This window comes from Melozone crissalis, unplaced genomic scaffold, assembly GCF_028551555.1.
Source record: "Melozone crissalis strain CALT ecotype California unplaced genomic scaffold, PUWL_Pcris_2 ptg000027l_1, whole genome shotgun sequence".
In the NCBI taxonomy this organism is placed as follows: domain Eukaryota; kingdom Metazoa; phylum Chordata; class Aves; order Passeriformes; family Passerellidae; genus Melozone; species Melozone crissalis.
The window spans coordinates 45,367,856-45,391,449 of record NW_026535805.1 but is presented as its reverse complement, the minus strand read 5'-3'; the positions used below and the strand labels follow the sequence as shown (position 1 = coordinate 45,391,449).

The window sequence follows — 23,594 nt, the reverse complement described above, 5'->3', positions numbered from 1 at the left end:
TGAAGCATCTGTTATTTAGAATGATTCTCATTCAGTAGCAGGAAAAACCTTTCCTGCCCTTTTCCTCCTCTGGTCCAGATTTTAATGAACAGTTTCAGAGAAATAACCTCTTATTCAATTATATTAATGCATTTTATCACTAATGGGCAAGAATTATGTTACATTTGAACTCCCTCATAACCTGCCTATCCCTTTTGCCTTAATTTGTACGACGTAGATGCTGACCTACTAAGAAAAAAATTATTCGCTAGATAACCCCCAAAAAGTTTATAGTATTTTTTCTCTTTATTACCAGCAATGCCTTAATGAGAATACAGAAGGATATTGTGCAAACTAGAAGGAAAGTGTGCAAACTCTGAGTTAAATTATCAGTATTCACACTGTATGGATTATTAACCCCATGTGCTGGATCTGGCTACGATAGTCTTAAATTTTGCAGTAGTCAGAAGGGAGCAGAGCCAGGACCCAGAGGTAGTTCCATACCATGTCACATCATTTTCTGGAGATGGATTCCAGGTTGGGTAGGTGGTGGACAGAGAGGTCAGTTGTTAGTGTTTCCACAGGCAATGTCATCATGTGAATCACTTGCTTTTCTTCTTGTACACTCTGCCATTAATATTGCTGCTGTTACTGGTCATTGTCTTGTTTCATTGCTGTTTCCAGACACCCTCATGAGGCACCTTTTGGGCCTCCAATTTTCCTCCCCAGCCTGCCAGAGTGGAGGAATGAGGGGAAAGTGACTGACCAGTGCATGGTTTGGAGTATTTCAGTGGGAACACTAAATTGAGGAATAGCATTCCTAAATCCCCACAGTCCTCTCTCTGTAAAGTCACTTGGTAGACGAGGCAAGGGTATGGTAATATTCCTGAGCAAGTTCCCTTTGGCTGTGTGTGGAGCCTGGTCCAGTGCAATTGGGGCCATAAATCCAGAGGAATTGTGACACACTTGAGAACTTGTTTGAATCTCATGAAGTTCAACAAGGCCAAGCGCAAGATCCTGCGTGGACTGGGGCAATCCCAAGCACAAATATAGACTGGGCAGAGAATGGATCAAGAAAGCCTAAAGGAGAACTATTTGGGGTTGTTGGTGGACAAGAAGTTCAACATGACCCAGCAATGTGCATTCAGAGCCCAGAAATCTAACCATGCTCTGGGCTGCACCAAAAGCAGTTGGGCCAGCAGGGCGAGGGAGGAGATTTTGTCCTACTCTGGTGAGATCCCAGCTGCAGTACTACATTTAGCTCTGGGGACCACAACTTGAGAAGGATATGAAGAATTCCAGTGAATCTAAAGGAGGCCATGAATATGATCAGAAGGCCGGAGCACCTATATAAACAAGCTGAGAGAGTTGAGTTTGGCCTGAAGAAGAGAATTTTTTGGGGACACCCTCTAACATCCTCCAGTAGCTGAAGTAGCATACAAGAAAGACGGAGAAACACTCTTCACAAGAATATATAGTGACTGAACAAGGGGAAAGGGCTTCTAACTGAAAGGGAGTAAATTTAGATTAAATATTAGGAGGAATATTTTACTGTGAGGGTGATGGAACAAGTAGAGGGTCTGGAATAAATTGCTCAAAGAAATAGTAGATGACCTACCCCTGGAAGTGTTCAAAGTCAGGTTTGATAGGGCTTTAAGAAGCTTGGTCTTGTTTGATGTGTCCCTGCCCATGCCAGGGTGAGTAAAACTAGATGATCCCTCCTAATTTAAACTATTCTATAAGTCTATGAGAAAAATGGCAATAAAACAGAATAAGCCTGATTCTGTCAGGCTTATGCTTGAGAAGAAGATTATCCCAGTCAGAGAGAATCCTTGTTTCTGATTTGAAATAATATGTGAAAAAATAATATTATGAATCAAGAATTTTGATTTTTTGCATAAACATGCAAAAATAAAAAAATTAGACTAATTTCTGCCCCCTCACTTCAAGGAAGACACTGAAGTTCTGGAGTGTGTCCAGAGAAGGGCAATGAAGGCACTGAAGGATCTGCAGCACAAGCCTTATGAGGGGCAGGTAAGGGAACTGGGGTGTTTGGCCTGGAGAAAAGCAGGCTCAGGAGAGACCTTATTGCCCCCTACAACTGCCTGGAAGGAGGCTCTGGGCAGGGGAGGGTCGATCTCTTCTCCCAGGCAACCAGTGCCACAACAAGAAGACACAGCCTCAAACTGCACCAGGGGAGGTTCACGTTGGACATCAGGAGGAATTCTTCACAGGAAGGGTTACTAAGCACTGGAATTGACTTCCCAGGGTATTGGAGTCACCATTGCTGGAGGTATTCAAAAAGCAACTGGAAATGGCACTTAGTGCCATGGTCTAGTTGACAATGAAGTGTTTTGTCTAAGGTTGCATTCAATAATCCTGACTCCTTTTCCAGCATAAATGAGTCTGTGATTTTGTGATTCAGAGGACTTTTCAGGATGCTATTATGGAGTTCTGGTTTTACCAGCATTTAGCAGTCCCTAACTCCAGGAAATATCTGAAGTATCTGTAGACATACTTTCATTTACATACCAAAAGTATGTTTATACATATCTATGCAGGTAAATATTGTTCAGCTTGAATATTTTCTTTAAGGAAAAGTAATAAAAAGATCAAGTATCAAGCCACAAGGACAACTTCATACTTTGTAGTTTGCCACAAAACATACCTTACCTTTATGTAACCTACTTTTTGGAATTAAAATCTTAATTCCCTTTTCTAATTTGGTGTTCATTCATATTATGCTACTTCTGTTCTTTTTTTCTTATTTTCTAGTGTCTATTGAAGAATATTTACAGAGAAGTTCTGACTTAAAATGGGAATTTTATACCCACCATTATGACTCAGTCTTGGTTAAAAATGTGTCATTATGTTAGTCTGACTTTTAAAGCTCTGGCATTTTCTTGAAGTATTTCTTACCAACAGTGTGAAGCAATGATGTTCTGTAATGGATGGGTCATTTGAACAGGCTGATATTGAGATTTTTTTATACCAAATCTATCTACCTTACATTTCAGTTCTCTATTGGTTCTCTTATAGTAGTTCTCTATTTTATATTATAATTCTACATTGAACTTCTGTGAATTTGATTTTCACATTTCAGCAATGTACTTATCATAACAAAGGGGCCACTTCTGTGACTGTAATTTACACGGGATTTGACATATTTCTGTAAAGTAGCAAGTGCTAATCCAAACTCTTATTTCTCAAGGCATTTTTGGTTGGCTAGTTTAACCTGAGATGTCCTCTGAGGAAACACCCCATGCACTGTCAGTTGGCTAAAAAAATAAAGTACTCATAAAAGTGACCTCCTGCTCACACTTGGTTACAGGGCAATGGACAAAAAATTTCTGGAATACTTTTCTCCAGAGAGGCTTTTCTCAAACTGTCTGCCTGATGTATGTGACATGTCACTTATCATTGTTAAGAAAGGGAGGGTTAGTGATGCGCAGCATCCCACATGAATGCTTAAAGCCACTTTACGCATTGGGGTTACACTCTTCTGACAAAATGTCAATGTCTTGTCATGCATATTCAGTGTCAGTGAGTTAGTTGTATTTGCTGTTGGAAATGTTGTACTTGTTTGAATCCCAGAAACTAAGAAATAGCATATCTGTCACATGAAACAGAGAAGACAGAAACAACTTTTAAAAACCTGCAGCCACTGAGCTGAACTGCCTCCAAAGGAAGATTGTATAAGATTTACTGTGTCATGAACTTTGATGACTAGCAAATTACTGAATCTTATTGTTGACATATAGTGGTGTCATTATGTAAGAGCATGCAACCTGAGATGTTCCTACTCAAGCTCAACTTTCCTACTCAACTTTTCTGTTGCAGTCCTGCTTCAGGGCTCTGAAGGATCTATAGTCCTGCTCACTGGGCAGACCTAAGATACACAAGACTTAGTAGGCAGTTGGCCCAATTGTGTGTCTGACAGAATCTAATCCAAGTATTTTAAGTTCTTATAGAGTCAGCTAGAGTCAAAGAGAAATGCTGTCTCAGATGTGAGATGTCATTTTTTCTTAGCAAGCTGCGCAAGGCATCAAGTACATCCATAGATGACATACAAGGCTGTATGCAATGCAGTAGGAATAACTGAAGTGAGTAGTGCTCATCTCGCTTGGGAAGCTGGTAAAGGCTGTGTAAACCCAGGGCTATCACACTCCACTAGAGTTGATACACTACTTTGACTACTACAAGGAGTTTCAAGCTATTTAAGCCCTAAGTTCATTTTCATAGAAATATAAAATGGTTAGGGTTGGAAGGAACCTTAAAGATAACCTCCCATGGCAGCAGGGACATCTTCAACTAGGCCACATAAATCAGAGTCCCATCTGACCTGGCCCAGGTGGCTTCCTCTGGATTTCAGCAGGTCCATGTTCTTTCTGTGCTGGGGACCCAAAAACTGCATGCAGCACTACACCAGAGGGAAATAATTATCTCCTGTGACCTGCTGACCACACTGCTTTTGATGCAGCCCAGAAAACAATTGCCTCTCTTGCCTGCAAGAGCATATTGGTGGCTCATGTCCAGCCTCTTATTCAGCAGCACCCCCAAGTCCTTATTGACAGGGCTACTCTCAATAGCACTTCTTTCTGGTTGCACTTAAGCCTTTACTTTAAATCAGAACTACACAACTATGCAAAGTAATAGCTGATGTCTGCTAGTCTGCTATACTCTAGGTGAAATAGCTGCACTTAAAAACTTGTGAATGTTGTCTCTCATAACTTTGTCAGAGAAAATATTGTCTCAATACTTCTAGCATTCCTTAGGGAAGCTCTAAAGATAGGAAGCAGTATTATTCCATTATCTGAAACAGTTTTCAAAACTGACTGGAAGATTTTAAAATTGACTACTACATTTCCATGACTCAAATGACTGTTATTAGCTAACAAGTTTTTACATATTTTTATCCCTATTATCCATTATTTACACAGTTAACTTGAACAACTGTTTTATAATGAAAAAGTGGATTTAGTCCATATGCAAAAAGGATAAAAGTAAACTAAGTTTTGTTTGAATTTATTTGATATGAATAAATAAACCTAAACATAGTTGGTTAATTATAATTACAGTGCCTAAATATGCCTAGTATTTGAGATGTACTATAAATTGTTATTGATTTTTATTTGATAGTTAGTGCTGATATTTCAATATAAGAAAAGAGAGAAAAGTGCAATCAAATAATATGTAGAAGAAGTAAAATGCAATCTGAAATGACTAATTTAAAAAGAAAAAATAAGACAAAAATCAAGAAAAAATAAACTAATTCCTTTTGACTTTAGAGACTATAAAATACCACAGCTACAACTTTGTATAGCCTCATATGCACCTGTCACTTGTTCAATCAGGTAAAAAAAATGTTCAGCAGCAAAGGATGCCATTCAAGGACAATCAGGAATAAGTAACCAAAGAAACAGGGACTTAATTTGTGACACCTTGAACAACGGATTTATTTTCTCAACTGAAACTTAGGTTAAGGTTCAGTTCAACTTGGGATTGTTACCTTTTTCCTTAGGATTATTTGAAGCCTTAATTTCTTTTCGTTTTGAAGAGTCTGAAAGAGAAATCAAACACAAAAATGAAAGAAGAAAATTAGCAACATAAATATACACTGTGCTCCTTGGTACTGTAACAAATGTGCATAACACCAGATCAGCCAAATGCATAAAAAAGATGTGTTAAGAATTAGAATTTCCATTTAATTCAATAAAAGGCACAAACTAAAGTTGAAAGCAAACCAAAAATAAGTCCCATTAAATTTGCTGGCAAAGTTTCTGCAGGTTGAACCATACACTCATTCCTGTGCAGCCTATCACTTCAGCATTTAGCAGCAGCTCTGTTATAATTCACTCAGAACAGACTAGCACTCCCACTGCAGTGTTGGCTGTGCAGGTCAGACAGCAGTTAAAGAACACCACAATAAGAAGTGGTATGACTTTATTATTTCTGAATCATGTCAGACACTGCTCCTTTCAATATATCAGATCTTTTAAATGAGAAGAATCTAAGCTTGGTCCCTTTTTGCCAACAGCCTGTAATTCAAAATATATCAAAACTGCACTGAGATACCAGCAGAAGACTTGTTATTTGCCAGTCACATAATTATAAGACATTACCTTTTTCCTTTAAGGCTGTTGGAGGCTTCACATCTTTTCTTTTTCCAGTCTCTAGAAAGAAACATTTAACATTTATCACAAGTCAGGTTAGGGAAATAAGATGACACTTGAATAGACAGCAAGTCAAAAAATGTGATATGTGGAGAGCAAAAGAGATGTGATAATTAAATAGATTTAACAGCATGGAAATAAAGAACAGGACAAAAAAAACAAGGTCATCCATTCATCTTTCTAGTCTTGGATATGCAAAATAATAAGCCTTCAAAATGTCATTAGGTTCTCTGAATTCTAGGGAAACTGTGGAGCCCTCTCTCAAGCAGGCAATGAAGAATTGCTTAAAAAGAAGAAAGAAATTCTACAGAGCAGTTGGCATCAATGATTTCTTCTTTTGCTGAACCCAAATAAAAACTAATCCGCATTGATATAATTGAAATATGAGGAATATTTCTCTTGAAAGCCAGAGGCTGCTGACAAAGGTAAGTGGGAGTTTTTTATTCAGGAGTGACAAAAGGACCAGCTACTCATTCAGGATGCCAATACTCTTTTAATATTGAAGAGGCCATATAGGTATTGCCTGTGAACAGAATTTCACTTCCTATGCATATATAGCCTTTTAAAATGACAGGCACACTGGCTATAAAAGAAGAGCAGTGCTCATCCTTCAAATGTACATTAACATATTTTATGTCAAAATGAATAGTCCAGGGACTTAATTGTATCTTTAATTTTTTTTTCTTCACTATATGACAAAGTGTTAAAGGAGATGAGAAAAAAAATCAAACCTGAAATTCTAGTTCTCCCTTTCTAGTAACTGGAAAGGCAGAACTCAGGGACAAAAAAAACCCAAACCAAGCAACCAACCAAATTCCCCAAAAGCCCCCCAAAAATTCAGTAGTTAGGTAACCACAAATAAAGGAAAACTGTGATCTTCTTTTGGTGTCCAGGTGAGACACAGGGACTGATAGCAGTGGCATAGAGGAGAATTCTCAGCCACAAGGGACATCCTGGCTTCATTTCCTACAATTTTTACAAGGAACAATACATTCCTTGCAGAAGTGTGTAATTTTGTTCTATATCTATTCAGCAGCCATAATCTGGAGTGCATCCAGTATCTCCAGTTTCCAAAAAAAAGGGACTTTGTAACAATTTGGACTTCATATGTGCTGCTCCAGCTCAGGAACCAGGCACAGTATGGACAGCCTTTGCTGTTTCATTTAAATTTTTCATCTGTTTCAGTACTCTACAGAAAGAGAGTGTTCCATACACATCACATTGCAACAAATAAGGTGTGCTCCAAGTAGATGCTATCAAGCAACCCATGACCCCTGTGTGAACAGTTAGCAGTGGTCTTGCAACTGAAAGGATTAGACACAGAGATGTATGTGCCCACATTGCCAACAAATTAAGAAAAGAAATTTGTCCTATCAGTCACCCTCAAACACCTGGATGCATCAGTAGCATCAGCCAGTTTAATTCTCAGACACTCACATTCCTGAGCTGTAGCCACATGGACCAGATTCAGTCTAGTTCCCTTCAGTAATGTTCCCACTGTGGGATTTAAGCAACTCATTTTTGACAGACTAACATCCAAAAGTGGATGTTAGTCCAAAACCAAATTTTAGTATTTCCCCCAAGACATAAATTCAAATATTCGCATTTAAAAGAAGCCCAGATGATTTCTAGGGATCCTACTGGGATCTGTACAGCACAAATATTATTAAAAACAACATCATGTTTAAAATAATCTAAACAGGAACAAGGATGGGTTTGGTTTTCCACACTTCTTTATACCTACTCAAGAGCTCTTTCTAGACTGACTAACTGTTGTGATATTCAGGTCTGGATTTCTTAACTTCTTCACTTACCTTTTTCTCTTATGCTCTCTGGATTCTTGAGATTTTTTACCTTCAGGGGAACTGTAGGAAGATAATTAAGTTTCTGAGACTTAGAAAGCAGGAGTACCCTACTACATTTAAAAGATGAGTCAAGAAATATTTAGAAACCAAGACCAAAATTGTGAACATAAATATATGCAAGCTTGATCTCTCTTTATATACTCTCTAGAGACTGTCTCATATTTTTAAGGTGCAATAAAGTTAGTAGCAAAAGCAAGAACAGAAATTGCTTTTGGTGACTGTTTGTAGAGACCACATAGAAGAGAGAAATTCGAAAGACGAGGAAAATGAGCAAGCAATGACACAGGATTAGGAATTCTTTGGGTCTTATCCAAAACTTAATGAAGACAGTTTCTGCTTTCTTCCTCTGAAGAATATATCTTTACCTCATCCCTTCAGGGAATATGCATTCAGGGTCAGCAAGCACAGGAAAAGCATACACTATGTTGTGTAAACAACTAATATTTAAATATTCTTTTTTTCAATCCTTTTTTTCAATCTTTTTTTTGACATCCTAAGTGTATTTATCAGGGAAATTAGGAGAAAACAGTTTTTTCCAAAGTTAAGAAATAATTTGATAGGCTTTTGAGTGTATGCTATTTGAGTGAGAGAATATCACAGCCTGCAGAATGCTAAATAGACCCAACTGCATTCCATCTGACAGGATATAGCACCTAAGCATATAGAAAAAATACATGCCATTTATTCCAAATGAAAGTAAACTAAATCTTCAGCAAAACAGAAAAAGCTAAAAGAAGATTCTTTAAAAAATAATTTTAACTCTGAACATCCGCCTGGCTACCATGGTACCAGGAAGTGATCCCACTTATCCATCTGGATTTAAGTGTGAGTTGTAACAGAAAAAAGCAGCTTTGGTTTCTCCACCAGCTTCAGCCACCCTGGTGGAGAAACCACACTGTGCAGGGATAGGTTATGAAATCAGGAGCCTGATCTTCACAGCAGCAGGTGGATTCTTCTTCAGGGGACTGAGAGAAAACTTCCAGGGTGAAGCCTGAAACCTTTTGAAGTAGCGTCTATATTGAATATATGAAAAGGCTTGAGGGAACAGCTGCCCTACTTGACCACTTTGCTCTGGGCACACTGGTGATCTCAGTGATCAGCAGCCACCCTTGCAGCCACAGCACAAATCTTTGGCCTTGTGGGTTTTGTGCCACATACCCATGGTGGGTTTTGTTGCCATCCATGTAGCAGATCTCCCTTAGATTTCCTATTATATGTAGCTCCTAAAGAAGGTTCAGCACTTTTGAGCCTTACAACTTCTGGATGTAACTCTCAGTGCAGGACACGTTACATGCTGCCCCAAGTTCCCCACCCTTTGAGCCAAGGATACTGAGATCACCAGTTCTGCTTTTCTTCCAGGGAGCAGGTTTTCATTTTCAGAAGTTTAAACATGTACTTACTGAGGACTTATCAAACTTCTGCTCTGAAATGACCACTTTATTGCTGATCCCAGCAGGGGAAAAACATAAAGCTGGCTTAAAGTCAGCTTTCACCATAATGCTTTCCTCCCACATTCTACTCCGGGGGTGAAGCTGGGTCAGGTTAGGAAGATGGTATAGAATGATGAAGCAGCAGCAGTGTGTGATATCCTCAGGATAAAGATATAGTTCTCATGCAAATGACAATGGCAGATAAATAAATAGAAATAGACAGAAATGTGAACTGCTACTGTTCATGATATAACTCCATTTTTAAGGGGAAAAATATTACAAGTTAAGAAAAAAAATGCCACAGGCAAGATATTATTTCATGTTACATTTGCTTTAAAGGAAGTGTAAGTATTGCATAGCAAGTACAAATCAGCTCATTTGTTTCTTTAATGACAGTATACTATAACATATATGGCAAGAAAGAAATACACACTATTGAATTATTTCCCCTATCAATCTGTGTGTGAAAATAAATAGGTTTATTATCCACACATAGCTGACATAAGAAAATATTCAAAGATATCCCAAAACATGTCAAAAGCAAGGAAGAAGAAAAAAGAGCATTTGTTTGGAAAATAAATCACAGAACACAGGGTGAGAAGGAATTTATGTTACATACACAGGATAGATGCTGTCAATAACTCAGCACAATGCAAATATCTTAGAAAAAACCAATGAAGAGTTGTATATTAAATACTACAAACTTTTAGTGCCACTGTTACACCCTCTGAATGAATGAGGTATCTGGGTAACATACCTACCAAAAACCACGTGGCAAATTATAACTTAGAGTTTCATTGGCCTCAAGTTATTTGAATATGCTTATGTCAACAGAAAATCAGTTTCTATATTTGTGAATATAAATAGGCTTCTTTACTCTTTACTGCAGAGAAGAGCTGAAAAGCTAGTTATAAATTCAGACAGAGTCCTGAGATGTCCTGTATCACTAAGAAGTGGAAAATGTACTATTCCAGTGTTCTCTTTAACGACTCTCAATAAAATTAGGCTCCAGGACTGAAGACATTTTATTCACCTCATAAAATAGATAAAGTAACTTTGTAGGGTTATGATCTATAAAGTATCCCAGCAACAACTCCAAATTCAGGGATTTAATTTTCCTCTTTCTGCTTTAAATAAAACCACTATGCTTCAGTTTATGAAAGATAGCCTGCTTTAGGATAAGATTTTTGGTCTGGACATCATCCGTGTTCATTCAAACTTAGCCCATCCTTCAAAGGGAATGAGGTGTGATGATAGGTCCTTTATTGCATGAGGTGCCAGACACACATTAATCACCACGAGTATTTAACACTTCACCCAGAAGTGTTCCTTTATTTTGTTTACATGAATAGTAACAAACTTCCAAGATACATAAATAGGAAGTATATGCAGTCTTAAAAATCCTTCATTTCCTGTGTCCTTTGATACATTTGTATTTTCCAGAAAGATCCACTTTAAGAAAAAAATTGTAAAACACCAAGTCCCAAAGGGTAAAAAAAAAGTCCCCAGTGACGTGGTCAATGACATTTATAGAGGCCCACTCATAAGGCTTGAAGAGGTGGTGGAGAGAGGAAGGAATGACACGCAAATAGGCTTTGATTAATTTATGAACCATAGTTTGGGCAGATATGATTACTGAAATGGGGAACAAATATGTGAAATATATGTTTATGCAGTAGAGTGATCCGTAATGCAATAAGGAAATACGCAACTAAGAAAGGCACCAAGGTTTCTAGAAGTTTCTCCCCAAAGCTTTATAAGTTGTTCCTATAGTCTTTGATGTTGATATATTTTCAACTGAGCTCTACAGCTCACTAATCAGCATCCTTGTTTTTAGGCACAGGCACAGAATTTTGCCAGTTTGATGCCTGTTATGGGAAACAGTGATGGCTGCATCAGCAAGAGCTCTCAGGATCTGAAGGACAGGCTCAGCTGGGCTGGATATCAGTGCTACTGCAGGGGGTCAGGAGCCTGTGATGTCTTTGCAGATACATTCAGCAGCAAGTTTTCAGCTGTATTGACATTTAAAAGAAATTCCTACCTGCTCTTTTCTGAAGGTTGGGCGGAGAAAATCTTGTCTCCTTTGTCACGTTAGAAGGACCTGTAATGACTAATTACTAATAACTTAGTAATTGAAGTTGCTGATAAGTTAAACAAGAGCATTGGAGACAAAAAAGCAGTGATGTGGCCACTCTCAACAAAGGACACACTATGGAAAATTTTTCAGTGCTGGCAAACCACTATCCATTTGCTCTAAAGAAACTCTTATCAAAGAGAAAAAAGTTTTTGGTCTTCTCTCTTTTTTTCTCCTCTCCCTGCATCCCTGTAATCCTTTGAAAGGAGCAGCAGGCTGAATACACTTGCTCCATGCAGGGATAGAGGGGGAAGAGTTGTCACTCAAGTGCTTCTTTTACTTTTCCATCACAACACCATCAGGCAGACACAGATTGTAGGCAGTCTTTGGGGAGGGCCATAGGACTCCATAGAGTTTGAATACACAGTTCTGGTGCAGATAACTAAGCCTGTTTAAATGGGGCATGTGTACATCAGGAGTAGAACACACACAAATTAACAATATATGCACCAAGAGAATTTGCAGATTGCCATAATTTAATTCAAATTTTTGAACAAAGAAGTAATTGAATGAACATAGCTTCTAGGATTTTGAAAATATATCTAGCAATAAATTATTCCTCCTTTCCTGTATATGTTTTTGTCATCTTTCTACTTGAATTGATCTCCTCCTTCAGTTCTTTCTTTGAAATCACATGGAGTGACTATAACTTGAAATAGCTATAGATTATAGTCTATATACTGCAGACCATATCTATCTATATATAGTGATAGGCTTGCGATAGTTATAGACTATAACTTAGAATAAATATTAACTTGACTATATATATGGTAAATCTTTTTATTCTGAAGATGTAAAATAAGACTTATCCATAAGTAACTTCTTCCAAATAAAGTTACTTCTAGAAAGGAGAGAAGAAATAAAATGTGTAAAAAGCACCCAATAAAATAATTGATGGAAGGAAACTTAACTGCATTAACCATCTACTCTGATCAAATTGCCAAAAAAAAAAAAAGATAAGGAATACAAGAAGGAAGATTCAGACCAGCTCTCATGTTGCAGATGGTTGACTGGAAGAAGCTCTGGGGTTTTAGCTGTAACTTTTACAGAGTATAGAAGGCATGTTTCCCACTCATGTGCTCATAAACCTTACTTCTTATTTAGTTCACACATTTGTGATTCAGTTCAGAATTTCTTAACTGGCCCCTATTAAAGACTTAGCATTGTTCAGACCTTCTTTACAAGGTACTTAACTATTACACAGAGTTATTAATTATATTGATTTAATTAATTTTGAGAACTCTGAATTTTCATTGTCTTGATATATTCTATTCATATTCCCCCGCCTTTTTAATTCTATAGATGCTACAAAATATTTTAACTAATTAAATTATGATTGGTTAAGATTTGTAATGAGAAAGACTGCTAATGATTGTTTAAAAAATTAGCATCTTCATTCCACTTTGTGTGGTTTTAGCACAGCCTATATTTTATTATGTATTCTTACCTTTTTCTTTTAAAGATGTAGGATTCTTCCCTTCCTTTACTTTAGCATGTTCTGTAAAAAAAAGTATTAATTTTCAAGCTAGAGTGTTAAATGGTTAACATCAAATGCCGCTAGGATAATGATTGATTGAATAATCAGTAGTTTCTAACTGACACAAGATGCCAATTAAATGTGTAGCACAAAATTAATATTCATCAGTTTTAACGTGCTCACAAAGTGAAACCACAAACTTTCTTAAATTTGAAGAAAGAATGAAGATCACTCAAAACTTATTTCACTTTGCAGCTTGTAATAACTGTTAACAAGTGTTCCTAAATTCTGGGTTTAGACTACTAAATTTTTTTCATAACTAGTGTAAACAGTGCACTGTTTGCACTTCTAATTCAGGTAATGCCAATTAAGTTTCATAGTAAATTTACTGAAATAGTATAATGGTTATAAATTCCTTACTAAACCATACTTTAAAAACCGAAATGGCAATGCATTCCAAGGTTTTTTTTCTTTTGGATGCACATAGATCTTAGTTATATACAAATTCGTCTTGCCATGTTACCTTTATTTCTCGTGGCAGCTGGAGATTTCAATTCTTTATCTTTTCCAGGATCTGTAAAAGAATTAGTCACACCAATAAAGTGAATAAAATTCACCAGGCATCATTCAGAAAGCTCAGTCCACAAAATGTGTTTTATTGATCAACTATTATAGATTTAATAATAAAATTTGCAAACTTCAGCTTAGTATGAGACAAGGACAGCTTTTAGGTGCTCTTAACCAGAAAGGTCAAAACTGATGCTTTGTCAAATTTGTCTCATTGGAGCTGACTGGGATTGCCCATTCTTGCTGAACAAGGCCAAGGGTCTTCTTATAAAAAGATCAGAGACTTAGATTTTGACTTCCTGCATTTAAAGTAATGTAACTGCTGGTTAAACTATTTTATACATGTTATCTGAGAAATTCTGATAGGTCGTTTTTTGGGAAAACTAAAAATATTAGGTTCTCCATCACATATGAAACAAAAGTTCCTTCTATTGAAACACTCAGCAGCAATTCAGTGCCAGGATATATTAAACAAAACTGTCAGAAGACCCTCTTGTTTTCTACACATAGGATAAGAAGTCAAAACTCTTGATGAGGAGGAGTTTGTGTTTAGGAGATGGAGGTTGTGTTTAGTAGATAGATATGAAAATTGTATAAGCTACAGTAGGTAGTTTTAGTGGAAATTGTTTACTGCCTTAATGACATACAGTTCACAAATTGTCTCTTTTATTATAAAAGCATAGACTGTGTAGCAGTCTAAATAGCAATTTATCATGATATCAATAAAGCTTCTTGTTCATGGCTTAGTATTTGTCTCTGACTAAGACAAACTGAGGTGCTGGGGAATTTGAATTGAAGGAATCCATAAATAATAAGTTTTTATTTATGGTAGAAATAACCATCAAGTGGAAAAACCTAATTTGCTGTTGACATTGAAAGACCTCTTCTGTTGGGACTGATGTCAAGAGATAAATTTTTCATTATTTTTCTCCTTCTACATTGTGTTTCTAAAAAGGCAATACTAGATACTTCCATACAATGTAATTTTTAAAAGAGAAGACTTGGGAAAGAAATCTGTTGAACAAGGTCAAAAATGCAATTTTAGTAAAATAAAGCTGTCTCTTCTATTCCTCATTACACCTCAGACTGACTGCTTCAGAAACTACTCCTGGTCTCCTGCTTTGACCTTCATGTTTTGTGCTCACCAATTTATTATTCAGTCCCTTATTTTCAGAATGAGAAAATACACAATTTACTGCAGATATCTGTAGGCATATTTGGTGGACATATTCAGACATATTCATAGTCCTAATAAAAAATAATTCCAATTTTTAAATATTAAGTTAATCACAGAAGACTCTGCGAAGAGAAATAAAATTCATTGGAAAGACTGAAAAACATTTTCTTCTGTGCTTGTGCATAATGAAAAATTCCCACAAGGTTTCATGTTCAGTGCAATAGTGTCTACAAAAAAAAGAAGACAGCTGAAGACAGATCTCCAGCCAAAATAAGTAATTTAAAGCATGACATAAAGGCTCTACTTTCAGAAGCTAATCAGTAAGAAATTAAAGCTGTTGTACAGCTCCATTATTAAGAGCACAGTTACCCAAACTCTTGTGGAAGATGTTACTTTCATAAGTGAAACTATAGCTTACTTCCTTGTTTCATCTTTGGTTTATCTGGAGAAAGAAAAGTGAAAAGAGAAAAGAAAAAGGAAATGTTAGAATACATGTTCATATGGGAAATTTTTAAAAATATAATCAACTAATGAAAATGTATGTAAATGCGTGTTGACCCTAAGTGCTTTAATATATCTTGAACCTCCACTGTGTCTTGACAGAATATGTGAATAAAGGTCATGATTCCCACCTATTGCCATACATGCACAAAGAACATGACACCCCTTAGTCTGATATGGTCTTTTTTAACTGATGGCAAGTCTCCTTTCTTAGTACTATTGGATACCAATACCAAGAAAAAAAGCCAAAAAACCAAGTCTTTTTCTCATCTCTTTTAAATATTAATTCTCAGTAACAGGCATTAACTTGCTGGAAACCATCTGATATTTGCTCATGACATTTTTCAAACAAATAGGTCAAAGAATTAAAGTTAAGTGGCTTCTTGCTCGTCTTCTAACAGTTAAAAATATTACCTGTAATTTGGCTTTACAACTAATAGAAGACCATTGAACTGAGATGTTGCTACAATCTTTCAGCCCATTCCCAGATGTGGGGGTTTGAGGTCAAAGCTGCGCAAATCACTAAAATATTTTTTTGGAACAATGAAATTATGTGCTGATTGCTGAGCACATCCAGCCTACAATACTCCAGATTTTCCTGCAAGTCTTATACTCTTTTCTGTAGATTGCAAGTCCCAGTTTTGACCAGGACTGAATCCCTCTACTTTCTGATGTGTGTTCTGATGCAAATTGTTTGAATAATATAAGTACATAGTAATATTAAAAAAGCATTCAGAAAAGTTCTTTTTTTTTGGCTTGTTTGTCTTTGGGTGATCAATGTGTTGGCAGGAGCTCCATACATATAAGGTGCAGAAATGAGAAGCAGAGGGAATTGCTATGTAAAAGTGTTTGTGCTCGCTTCTGTGCATCAGAGGAACTGAGCTGCTGCCAGCACTGGGAAGTTGTTGCAGTGGGCTGGAAGTAGCTGCAGGAATAGTTGTGACAGACAATACATTTTGCTTTTACTCCTTTGACTTGGAGATACCAGATAGTGCTGGCATGGGGAGACAGTGCTGCTGCTGCTGCTGCTGACTGCTGTCATGGGAAACAGTTTGCCCCCCTTTTGAGTTCCTTGGGTATCACAACCCGTGTTTTAGAAAACCCTGCTCCATGCCAGCCATGTGTATCTATAGCTTGTACTTTTCAATCTGTGCTCTTTATGGCACAGTTAAAATGTTTGGCAGAAAAAATCCCAGCTAGTGGTGGTACGTTGTAGAAAGGATAAATCTTACAGCAACCACACACCTCATTGCTGCCTGAGACAGACAAAAAGAGGGGAAGAAGCGTAGATGTCTGAAGAAGGTCTTGTGTGGCAATGGAAAATAATGTGAAGACACCCAGCCTAACAATGCCTGAAATCTAGGCCAAGGCCCACCTAATTATAACATTTTCCATGACAACTACCAAGCAGCTGACAGCTGCTGCAGGGTGTCTGTGGTGGCTTGAGTAATTCTGAGTAAAGCTGAAGCTGAGAAACTGCAGAAAAGGAAGGGATAATAGCTCGACTGACCAAAGCTACACCAGTAAACATGTCTTACACCTTGTACTAAGGGTTACTGGCAAGTTCATCATCAGGGCTCTAGCTGCCAATTTGAGCATGACTAAGTATAAAAATCACCTCAATCACATAAAGGAAGCCTGAGCTGATAAGCTGATAAGCTTTGGGGATTTAGACACCCTTTTTATTACTTTGCTTCTTACCATACTAACCTAAAAAAGGATGGATTACGTTTAACAAGTGTACAAGAAGCAAGTATGCAGGATATAATGCTGAAGGTAATAATAACAAAAATAAATAATAGAAATGTAAATAATAGGAAAAGACACATTATCAGATGGTTTAAGGTATCAGTCCTTCTCTTTTTGTGTTCACTTGAGTTGGTGGCTTGAGTTTTGTTTTGGCCTTTGTGTAGACCATTCCTTGGTATTCCTGCTGTTGTTGGCTTGGGACACTGGATACAGACTTTGTGCCCCTCTGAACTATGTGCCATCCACACCTGGTTCTTGCAGCCTTTCTTCTGGTGTTCCCACTCAGACATTCCCACTCATGCCTTATCCATACCAATCCTAAGATTTGTGTGAAAAATTTCTACAAGGTCTGGTCTCAAAAGTTTTTGAGATTCTCTGCAGGAGACCTTTGTGACTCTTCATGGGGCTGATATTTCATCTGGAACAAGAAGAGTGGCTCAACTGACTTCAGAGAGCCCCTTTACTTCATTGGAAGTTACTCTCTCAGACTGAGTAGCAAAGGCTGATCCCTGTCCAGACTACAGGGGCAGGAAGAATCTTGCAAGATCAGTGGGACACTAAGTCCCAGCACAAAACCTTTCATCTGAAGCGGACAACCATCTACCTGAAGCTTTTGGCTGGGGTGGTAGTTTTGTGGGACAAAGCCAGTTTTATAATGGAAATTCCCTGTTGCTCTGACAAATGCAGCAGAACTCTGAAAAAATACTGGTGAACCAATGGATTTAAAGGTTGCTGTCGTCTAGCTCTCTGTATCTGAGGTTACTCTTTCTGTGCCATTGTGTTTTAAGAGAGATAACACCAACACGTTTTGCTTTCTTTTTACCTTGCACTGCTGCCTTAGTTGCTTTTCCTTCTTTTTTCTCAAGTCCTGCTGCAAATGAAAGATACATTTTAAGTAAGATTTCTAATCAGAGCTGTTGCTACAAAAGACAAAGCTCTTCTTAAATGCTTACGCATTATTTTGAGTCAAAATATTTCAAAGATTTCCAATCATGAGATTCCCCCAAAAGATATGAGCACATAATAGTTATTTCTTATTTGTCTGAAAGAAGAGTGTTTTCTTTTTTTGTTTTCTTTCCGAAAATAGTAGGTCTGATCAAGCAGAAGGTGTGGCTGCCCAGTGCAGGGGGCTTGGAACTAGATGGTTTTTAAGGTTCCTTCCAACCCAAACCATGACACGATTCTGTGATGTCAGGTGAAATAGGGGCGAAACTGCAGCACATATTTTGTAACAGAGAAGAGATCAATGCACCTCCACCCCCAAGCAAGCATGGCTTTCTGTTTGCCTCTGCTCTGCACCTCTGACACTGCAAAACATTGCCCCATATTCTCAGCTTTAAGCACGTGGTTGGGCCCAGTGAAGGTGGCAGGCCACAGATGGGCTGTATGTTATGGCATCTGACTTGATCCTTCTGAATACTGAGACTTCTGTGGGCAAGCAAGAAGTGTGACCCAGACCACTTGGGCAGCACGGCTGCTTAACCTTTACTGACACCAGGGGAAGCAACTGTAACAGTGCAGGTCAGGATGCATGGACATATCCAACTGCTTATTCACAAGCTTGGCAAGCACAGTTTTAAAATTCATTTACATATCTTGGGAGATGGGATATTAAGGATGAAACTATCTAAGAAGAGGTGGTGCAAGAAGAGGTACCATTAGACTTTGTTCACAGAAATATGGGTATCTTTCATAGTTTCTGACAATTTACACTGCAGGTTTGGTCATATACAAGATTATATCTTTAGGATAACCTATATATTTCTCATTTCATTTAGTTATTTGGGGTTAAATATTGTAAATCTATAAATATACATGTTTAGCTCTAAATGGCACTTCCAATACTTCATTTCTGTGAAACTACGCTTATTTAGCCATAATTTATAACTATTATGCTAAATAAAAAACCTTGCTTTAATTTAAAATGCTATCATCTTACAGTGGTTGAGACAAAAAATGTGGCATTAAGAAAATAAGATTCACTGTCATTGTTTGAAAGTACTCTAAAGAACAAACAATCAACATAAGTGTCAGGGTGTAAAAATGAACAGTGAAAATTAAGTTACATGTGATGAGTATAGAAAATGTCTACAGCTTCGGAGTCATGAGCACATATAACAACCTCTCAGTTTGTTATTCCACCCTGTCATTTTATTAGAACCAATCACAGCTGAAAATTAAAAGTCTGTCTTTTAGAGTCAAAGTAAATTCTGAGGGTCATGTTCTGTTATCACGATTTATGCTGGGAAAGGCAGGGAATTCAAAGGACCTATGAAGTGCCTCCATGTGTGCTCACTGTTTCCCTGCTGTCTGGACTGCAAGTCTGGCCCGAGGGGAGCCACCAGGACATCCTTTCAAGAGCATTCTGGAGCTGCTGGGCATGTTGGCTCGAGCAGATCAGCTCAGTTAATGAGCTATGGCCTGTCTGCAATGTCTGCTGGTGGCCAAAGGAATGATCTTCTGATCCCAGATGCCCTGACCCTGAGATTCAGTGAAAAGTCAGGTATCGATAGATGAACTGTTTCATCTTGAGTGGGATGAACCCTCTCACAGGCATCAGTTACTCCCTTGTGATGTGAGCAGGTGTTTGTGAGCAAGCTCCATGTAAACAGTGCCATATTGCACTTCTGCACCTCGGTTACCTCAGGGAACTCATTTTATTAAAGCTAATCTTCCATTTTCCTGAATATAAAATCTAGGTTTAAAATATGTCTGACTCAATCCTCAAAAAAAAAAAAAGGGAGTATTCCATTTCTATCCAAGTACCTAATTTTTAATTGTTGTTCATGGACACAGAGAAAGCCAAAAAGAACCAAACAACCTTAATATTTATTGTAGACCTCTGCTATTATCATCCATAGTACCTGGGCCTCGATCAGCAGTATTACTTATACTAACCATGAACTAGACTCTGACAAGCCAAGATGAATCTGAGCAGTGAGCCCTGCCATTGAGTAAATCAATATCACAATCCTTCTAAAATGCTTACTGAAGTGGTCAGTATCTTGAAGAATAAGCCTATTTGAATATGGAAAGAAACATATGAAAAGGGACACGAGAAACATGTCCCATACTCATTTCAAAATATATTTTTATCATTAAAACTGCAAAAGCAGCTATGACAAGAGTTAAATGAGCTGCTGAGAACTATTGTTTTCTTCAAGGCATTTTTATCCTTTTTAGCTGGAATGAAACAGTTTTGGTTTGTAAAACTTCTGTAAATTTTTTCACCTGCTCACATCACATAAATACTTTTATTCCATTTTAATGGAATAAAAGTATTTTTTTTTCTGGATACTGAACTGCATGCAACTTTCTAAGAAAATCAGGTGTTTAGTCATCAAATGAAAGTGGTGACGGTAGACCACGAGTGTGGTGATCATGAAGGAACCATCCATCCTTGAGAAACATCAAGGCTGCTCTAACAACCAGTTGTAGATATATTAACACTATTCTGGTTAGCAGTGCATTCAGTAATGCAACATCACTTGCATGAGTGAATAAGTGCTTGTAAAGAACTTGCTCAGACAGAACAGAGCTCCAGTAACTTTTTGGGAACTGCCAAGTAACATCATCTAGACATGGCAGAGCAGTATCTGGGACGACAAACAGGACATTCTGTTATTCCCTTTGCTTTTTCAGAAGAGAGGCATGAGCTACTTTGGTGATGCTGAGAGGTCTTTTGCCATCAAGGTAAGAGTTGTCACTTTGAAAGTCTCCATAAACAGGAAGCCCATCCATGTAGATTCAGTGTTTAGAATAAGATTCAGGTCTGGTTTTCTCTGTTTCTATCAAAACAGAGACAAGTTTTCTGAGTAGGTCAAGATGCCATCCCTTCCACTGGGCATTTTTAAAGTTCTTGTCACTTCTGAATGGCAGCCTGAAAGATTATTTCTTTGTGAAAAATTATTCTGTTCCAAATATTCCCTATTTGAAAAGCTGATCTTTTAGCCATATGACTTTGGTAATATGATTGTTGTAATGCATTATGATTTACTCCTCTGTAGAATGGCAGACATTAAAAAAAATCATGAAATACAACCCCCCCATCCCAAACCAAACCCACAAAAACTCCTTTATGAAACAACACAAAATAAAATGAAGGCAAAATCAGGAATTCATCAGGGATCTATATTTTCAGTAAAACATAGTTTCAAAAAATAGATTAAATAAATAGAGTAATACTCCCACATATATTTTGTCACTTCTCAACAAAATTCTTGACAATTTGGCATAATATAGATCAAATGGGAAATTTACTTTATAATTGTTTCTCTGATTCCATCATAAGCTCTTAGGAAACAAATGAGAGACAATTCAGCAAATATTGTTTTATGCTGAGAGTGGCCAGGAGAGCAATTTATCAGTCAAATATTTGTGCAGTCTCAATAGTTGTAGGCTATAATCAAATTTGTCAGAATATTTTTGTCCCAAAAGAGACAGGTTGCATAACTAGCATCCACATCAAAAATATGCATTCTAAAATGTCACTGATTTTAAAGCTATTTTGAGATATTTGCTCAGTGTGATGGAAGACTGGAAGAAATCATTCCCACTGGAAACAAAAAACATTTCACTCACTGAGCCCCGAGGCCAGAGGCTCCTCATTGTGGCATCACAAAAATCAAGAAATCATTAACCTAAGAGGTGTATGTTATGGTTTAGGAACTGTTCTGTTATATGGAGAAATAAAAAAAATAATCATACTATAGTAGCTTGTGAGAAAATGCAAGAAAGCTCCAGGTGAGTTGGATAGTTCACAGAAAGTCCAAGCTGGTGGGAATGGCCCAGACCTCCTTCTATGGCACCAGATTAATTTTGTTTAATTAACAAAGAAGAGAATTTCATCCAAAGCCTTGTTTTTTTTCAGAACAGAATTGTTTGCTTTCCATGAATATGCTTAAAAAAATTTACATTTTCCAACACCTACTGAATATTGAAAATTACATTGTGTCCAAAGAGCTGCTAAGTCTCTAAGGACTAACATCAGAAACAAACAAATAAATAGCAACAATGTAGAACAAAGAAATGTGGATTTCATATCTATAACTTTCTTCAGACTTAAAGAAAGGTTAAACACTACCAAATTATTACAATTAAACACTACCAGGATTTGTCTGCAGCACAAAATAATATAGAAGAAAATAACAGCATTTCTTTGTGATTCTTACTAAGTGGCAAAAGGAACAGCTGTAACATTTTCATATAAATATGATTTTCCCCCTGGAGTACAGGCTGTGTTTGAGTTTCAAAATTAGCAACATGAAGTTAAATTTAGATGATGTGCTAACAAGAAATTTTTAAGAAATCAACAATTTCCCCAGAGCTAAAATCAGCTCATTTTTATTTAATGCAGAATAAAACAAAGTTGTCTTAGACAACTTAGACACTGGGGAACAATTTCAAGTTCAGTATTAGGTTGATCCTATGGTTAAACTAAGATGGCTGAGGTCAACACTTTCAGTTGTGAGACTGTTCTTTTGACAACAGAAATAACAGAATTATTCCTATATTATATAATGGAAACCCACTGTTCCTACTTATCCTTAATTAACTGAACTTCCTAAAACTTCTTCTTTCCTCTCATTTGTCTGAAAGGGAATGCTTTTAAAAGTATGGTGGTCATTGACATGAATAAACATGGACTAAGAGTGAAGGGCGGTTTGCAACCTGACATTCCACTTTCTGTTTTTGTTTAAGTTACAACTGGGATCATTAATGTTCTTGAGGGCAATTTGGAGCTAGTAACTTACAATGTACATATGTAAAAACTAGACACTGATATAAAACAATTAAATGTTCGCTATATTTGCTCAGCTTGGGCTTACATCCTTGATGTTTCTCACCAGTCCCAGTTCCCTGTGCCTTGTGGAAAGGAGGAACCTTTGCAGCAAGCATTGATGCTCTCACACCTCCTACCTCCTGCCACCGACAGTTCATGGATGAAAAGCAGGCAAAACCTGTTACACCAAACCTCCCTGCAAAATCCCCATGACTCCTTAAAGACAGCAACTGTTCAGTCACTGGGTTTGTCCTGCAGTTAGAATTGCAAAAAGAGAACTATTACTTTGTGTCATGTCTCTGTAGAAGATTGGTTACTTCTCCTTTCTGCCTGTCACAAAAGCCTTATGGCTTGAGTTAGGGTTAGAAACTGAATTTCAGATTGTTGAAGAATTGTTGGATTGTTAGTCCATGAAAAATTTGAGGAAAGAATGCCTGCTTTGAGATGCTACAATGAAGACACCATAATTTAAAAGGCTGTTTGCTCCAATTAAACCATACTGTTAAAAGTTTTTTCACAAGCAGGTTTTTTTTCATTACAGTTAAGTTAACAGCAGCATTCTTCCATTTAAATTTTCAAAACCAATTCAAATTACTTACCTTTTGACTTTGGAGTTTCTGCAGCTGCTGTAAAATAAAACATTCACAGAAACAAATTGCATAAAATGAATAAAGGATTTAAAATTGTTCCTAACAACTCCTCTCTTTATCAATATGCTACTTATCTATGCAGAGCAGGAGTTCATTTTTTATGTAAACAA

At 37.2% G+C, this 23,594-nt stretch overlaps 1 protein-coding gene across 1 annotated transcript in view; it reads right to left on the bottom strand.

The window, feature by feature from the left end:
- Nucleotides 1-23,594, bottom strand: part of TRDN (triadin) — a 221,442-nt gene that overhangs the window by 48,574 nt on the left and 149,274 nt on the right. Inside the window, 8 exon segments of the mRNA XM_054279039.1 lie at nucleotides 5,489-5,539; nucleotides 6,102-6,152; nucleotides 7,967-8,017; nucleotides 13,029-13,079; nucleotides 13,582-13,632; nucleotides 15,221-15,244; nucleotides 17,876-17,923; nucleotides 23,434-23,460. Coding sequence (XP_054135014.1) covers nucleotides 5,489-5,539; nucleotides 6,102-6,152; nucleotides 7,967-8,017; nucleotides 13,029-13,079; nucleotides 13,582-13,632; nucleotides 15,221-15,244; nucleotides 17,876-17,923; nucleotides 23,434-23,460 — 354 coding nt within the window.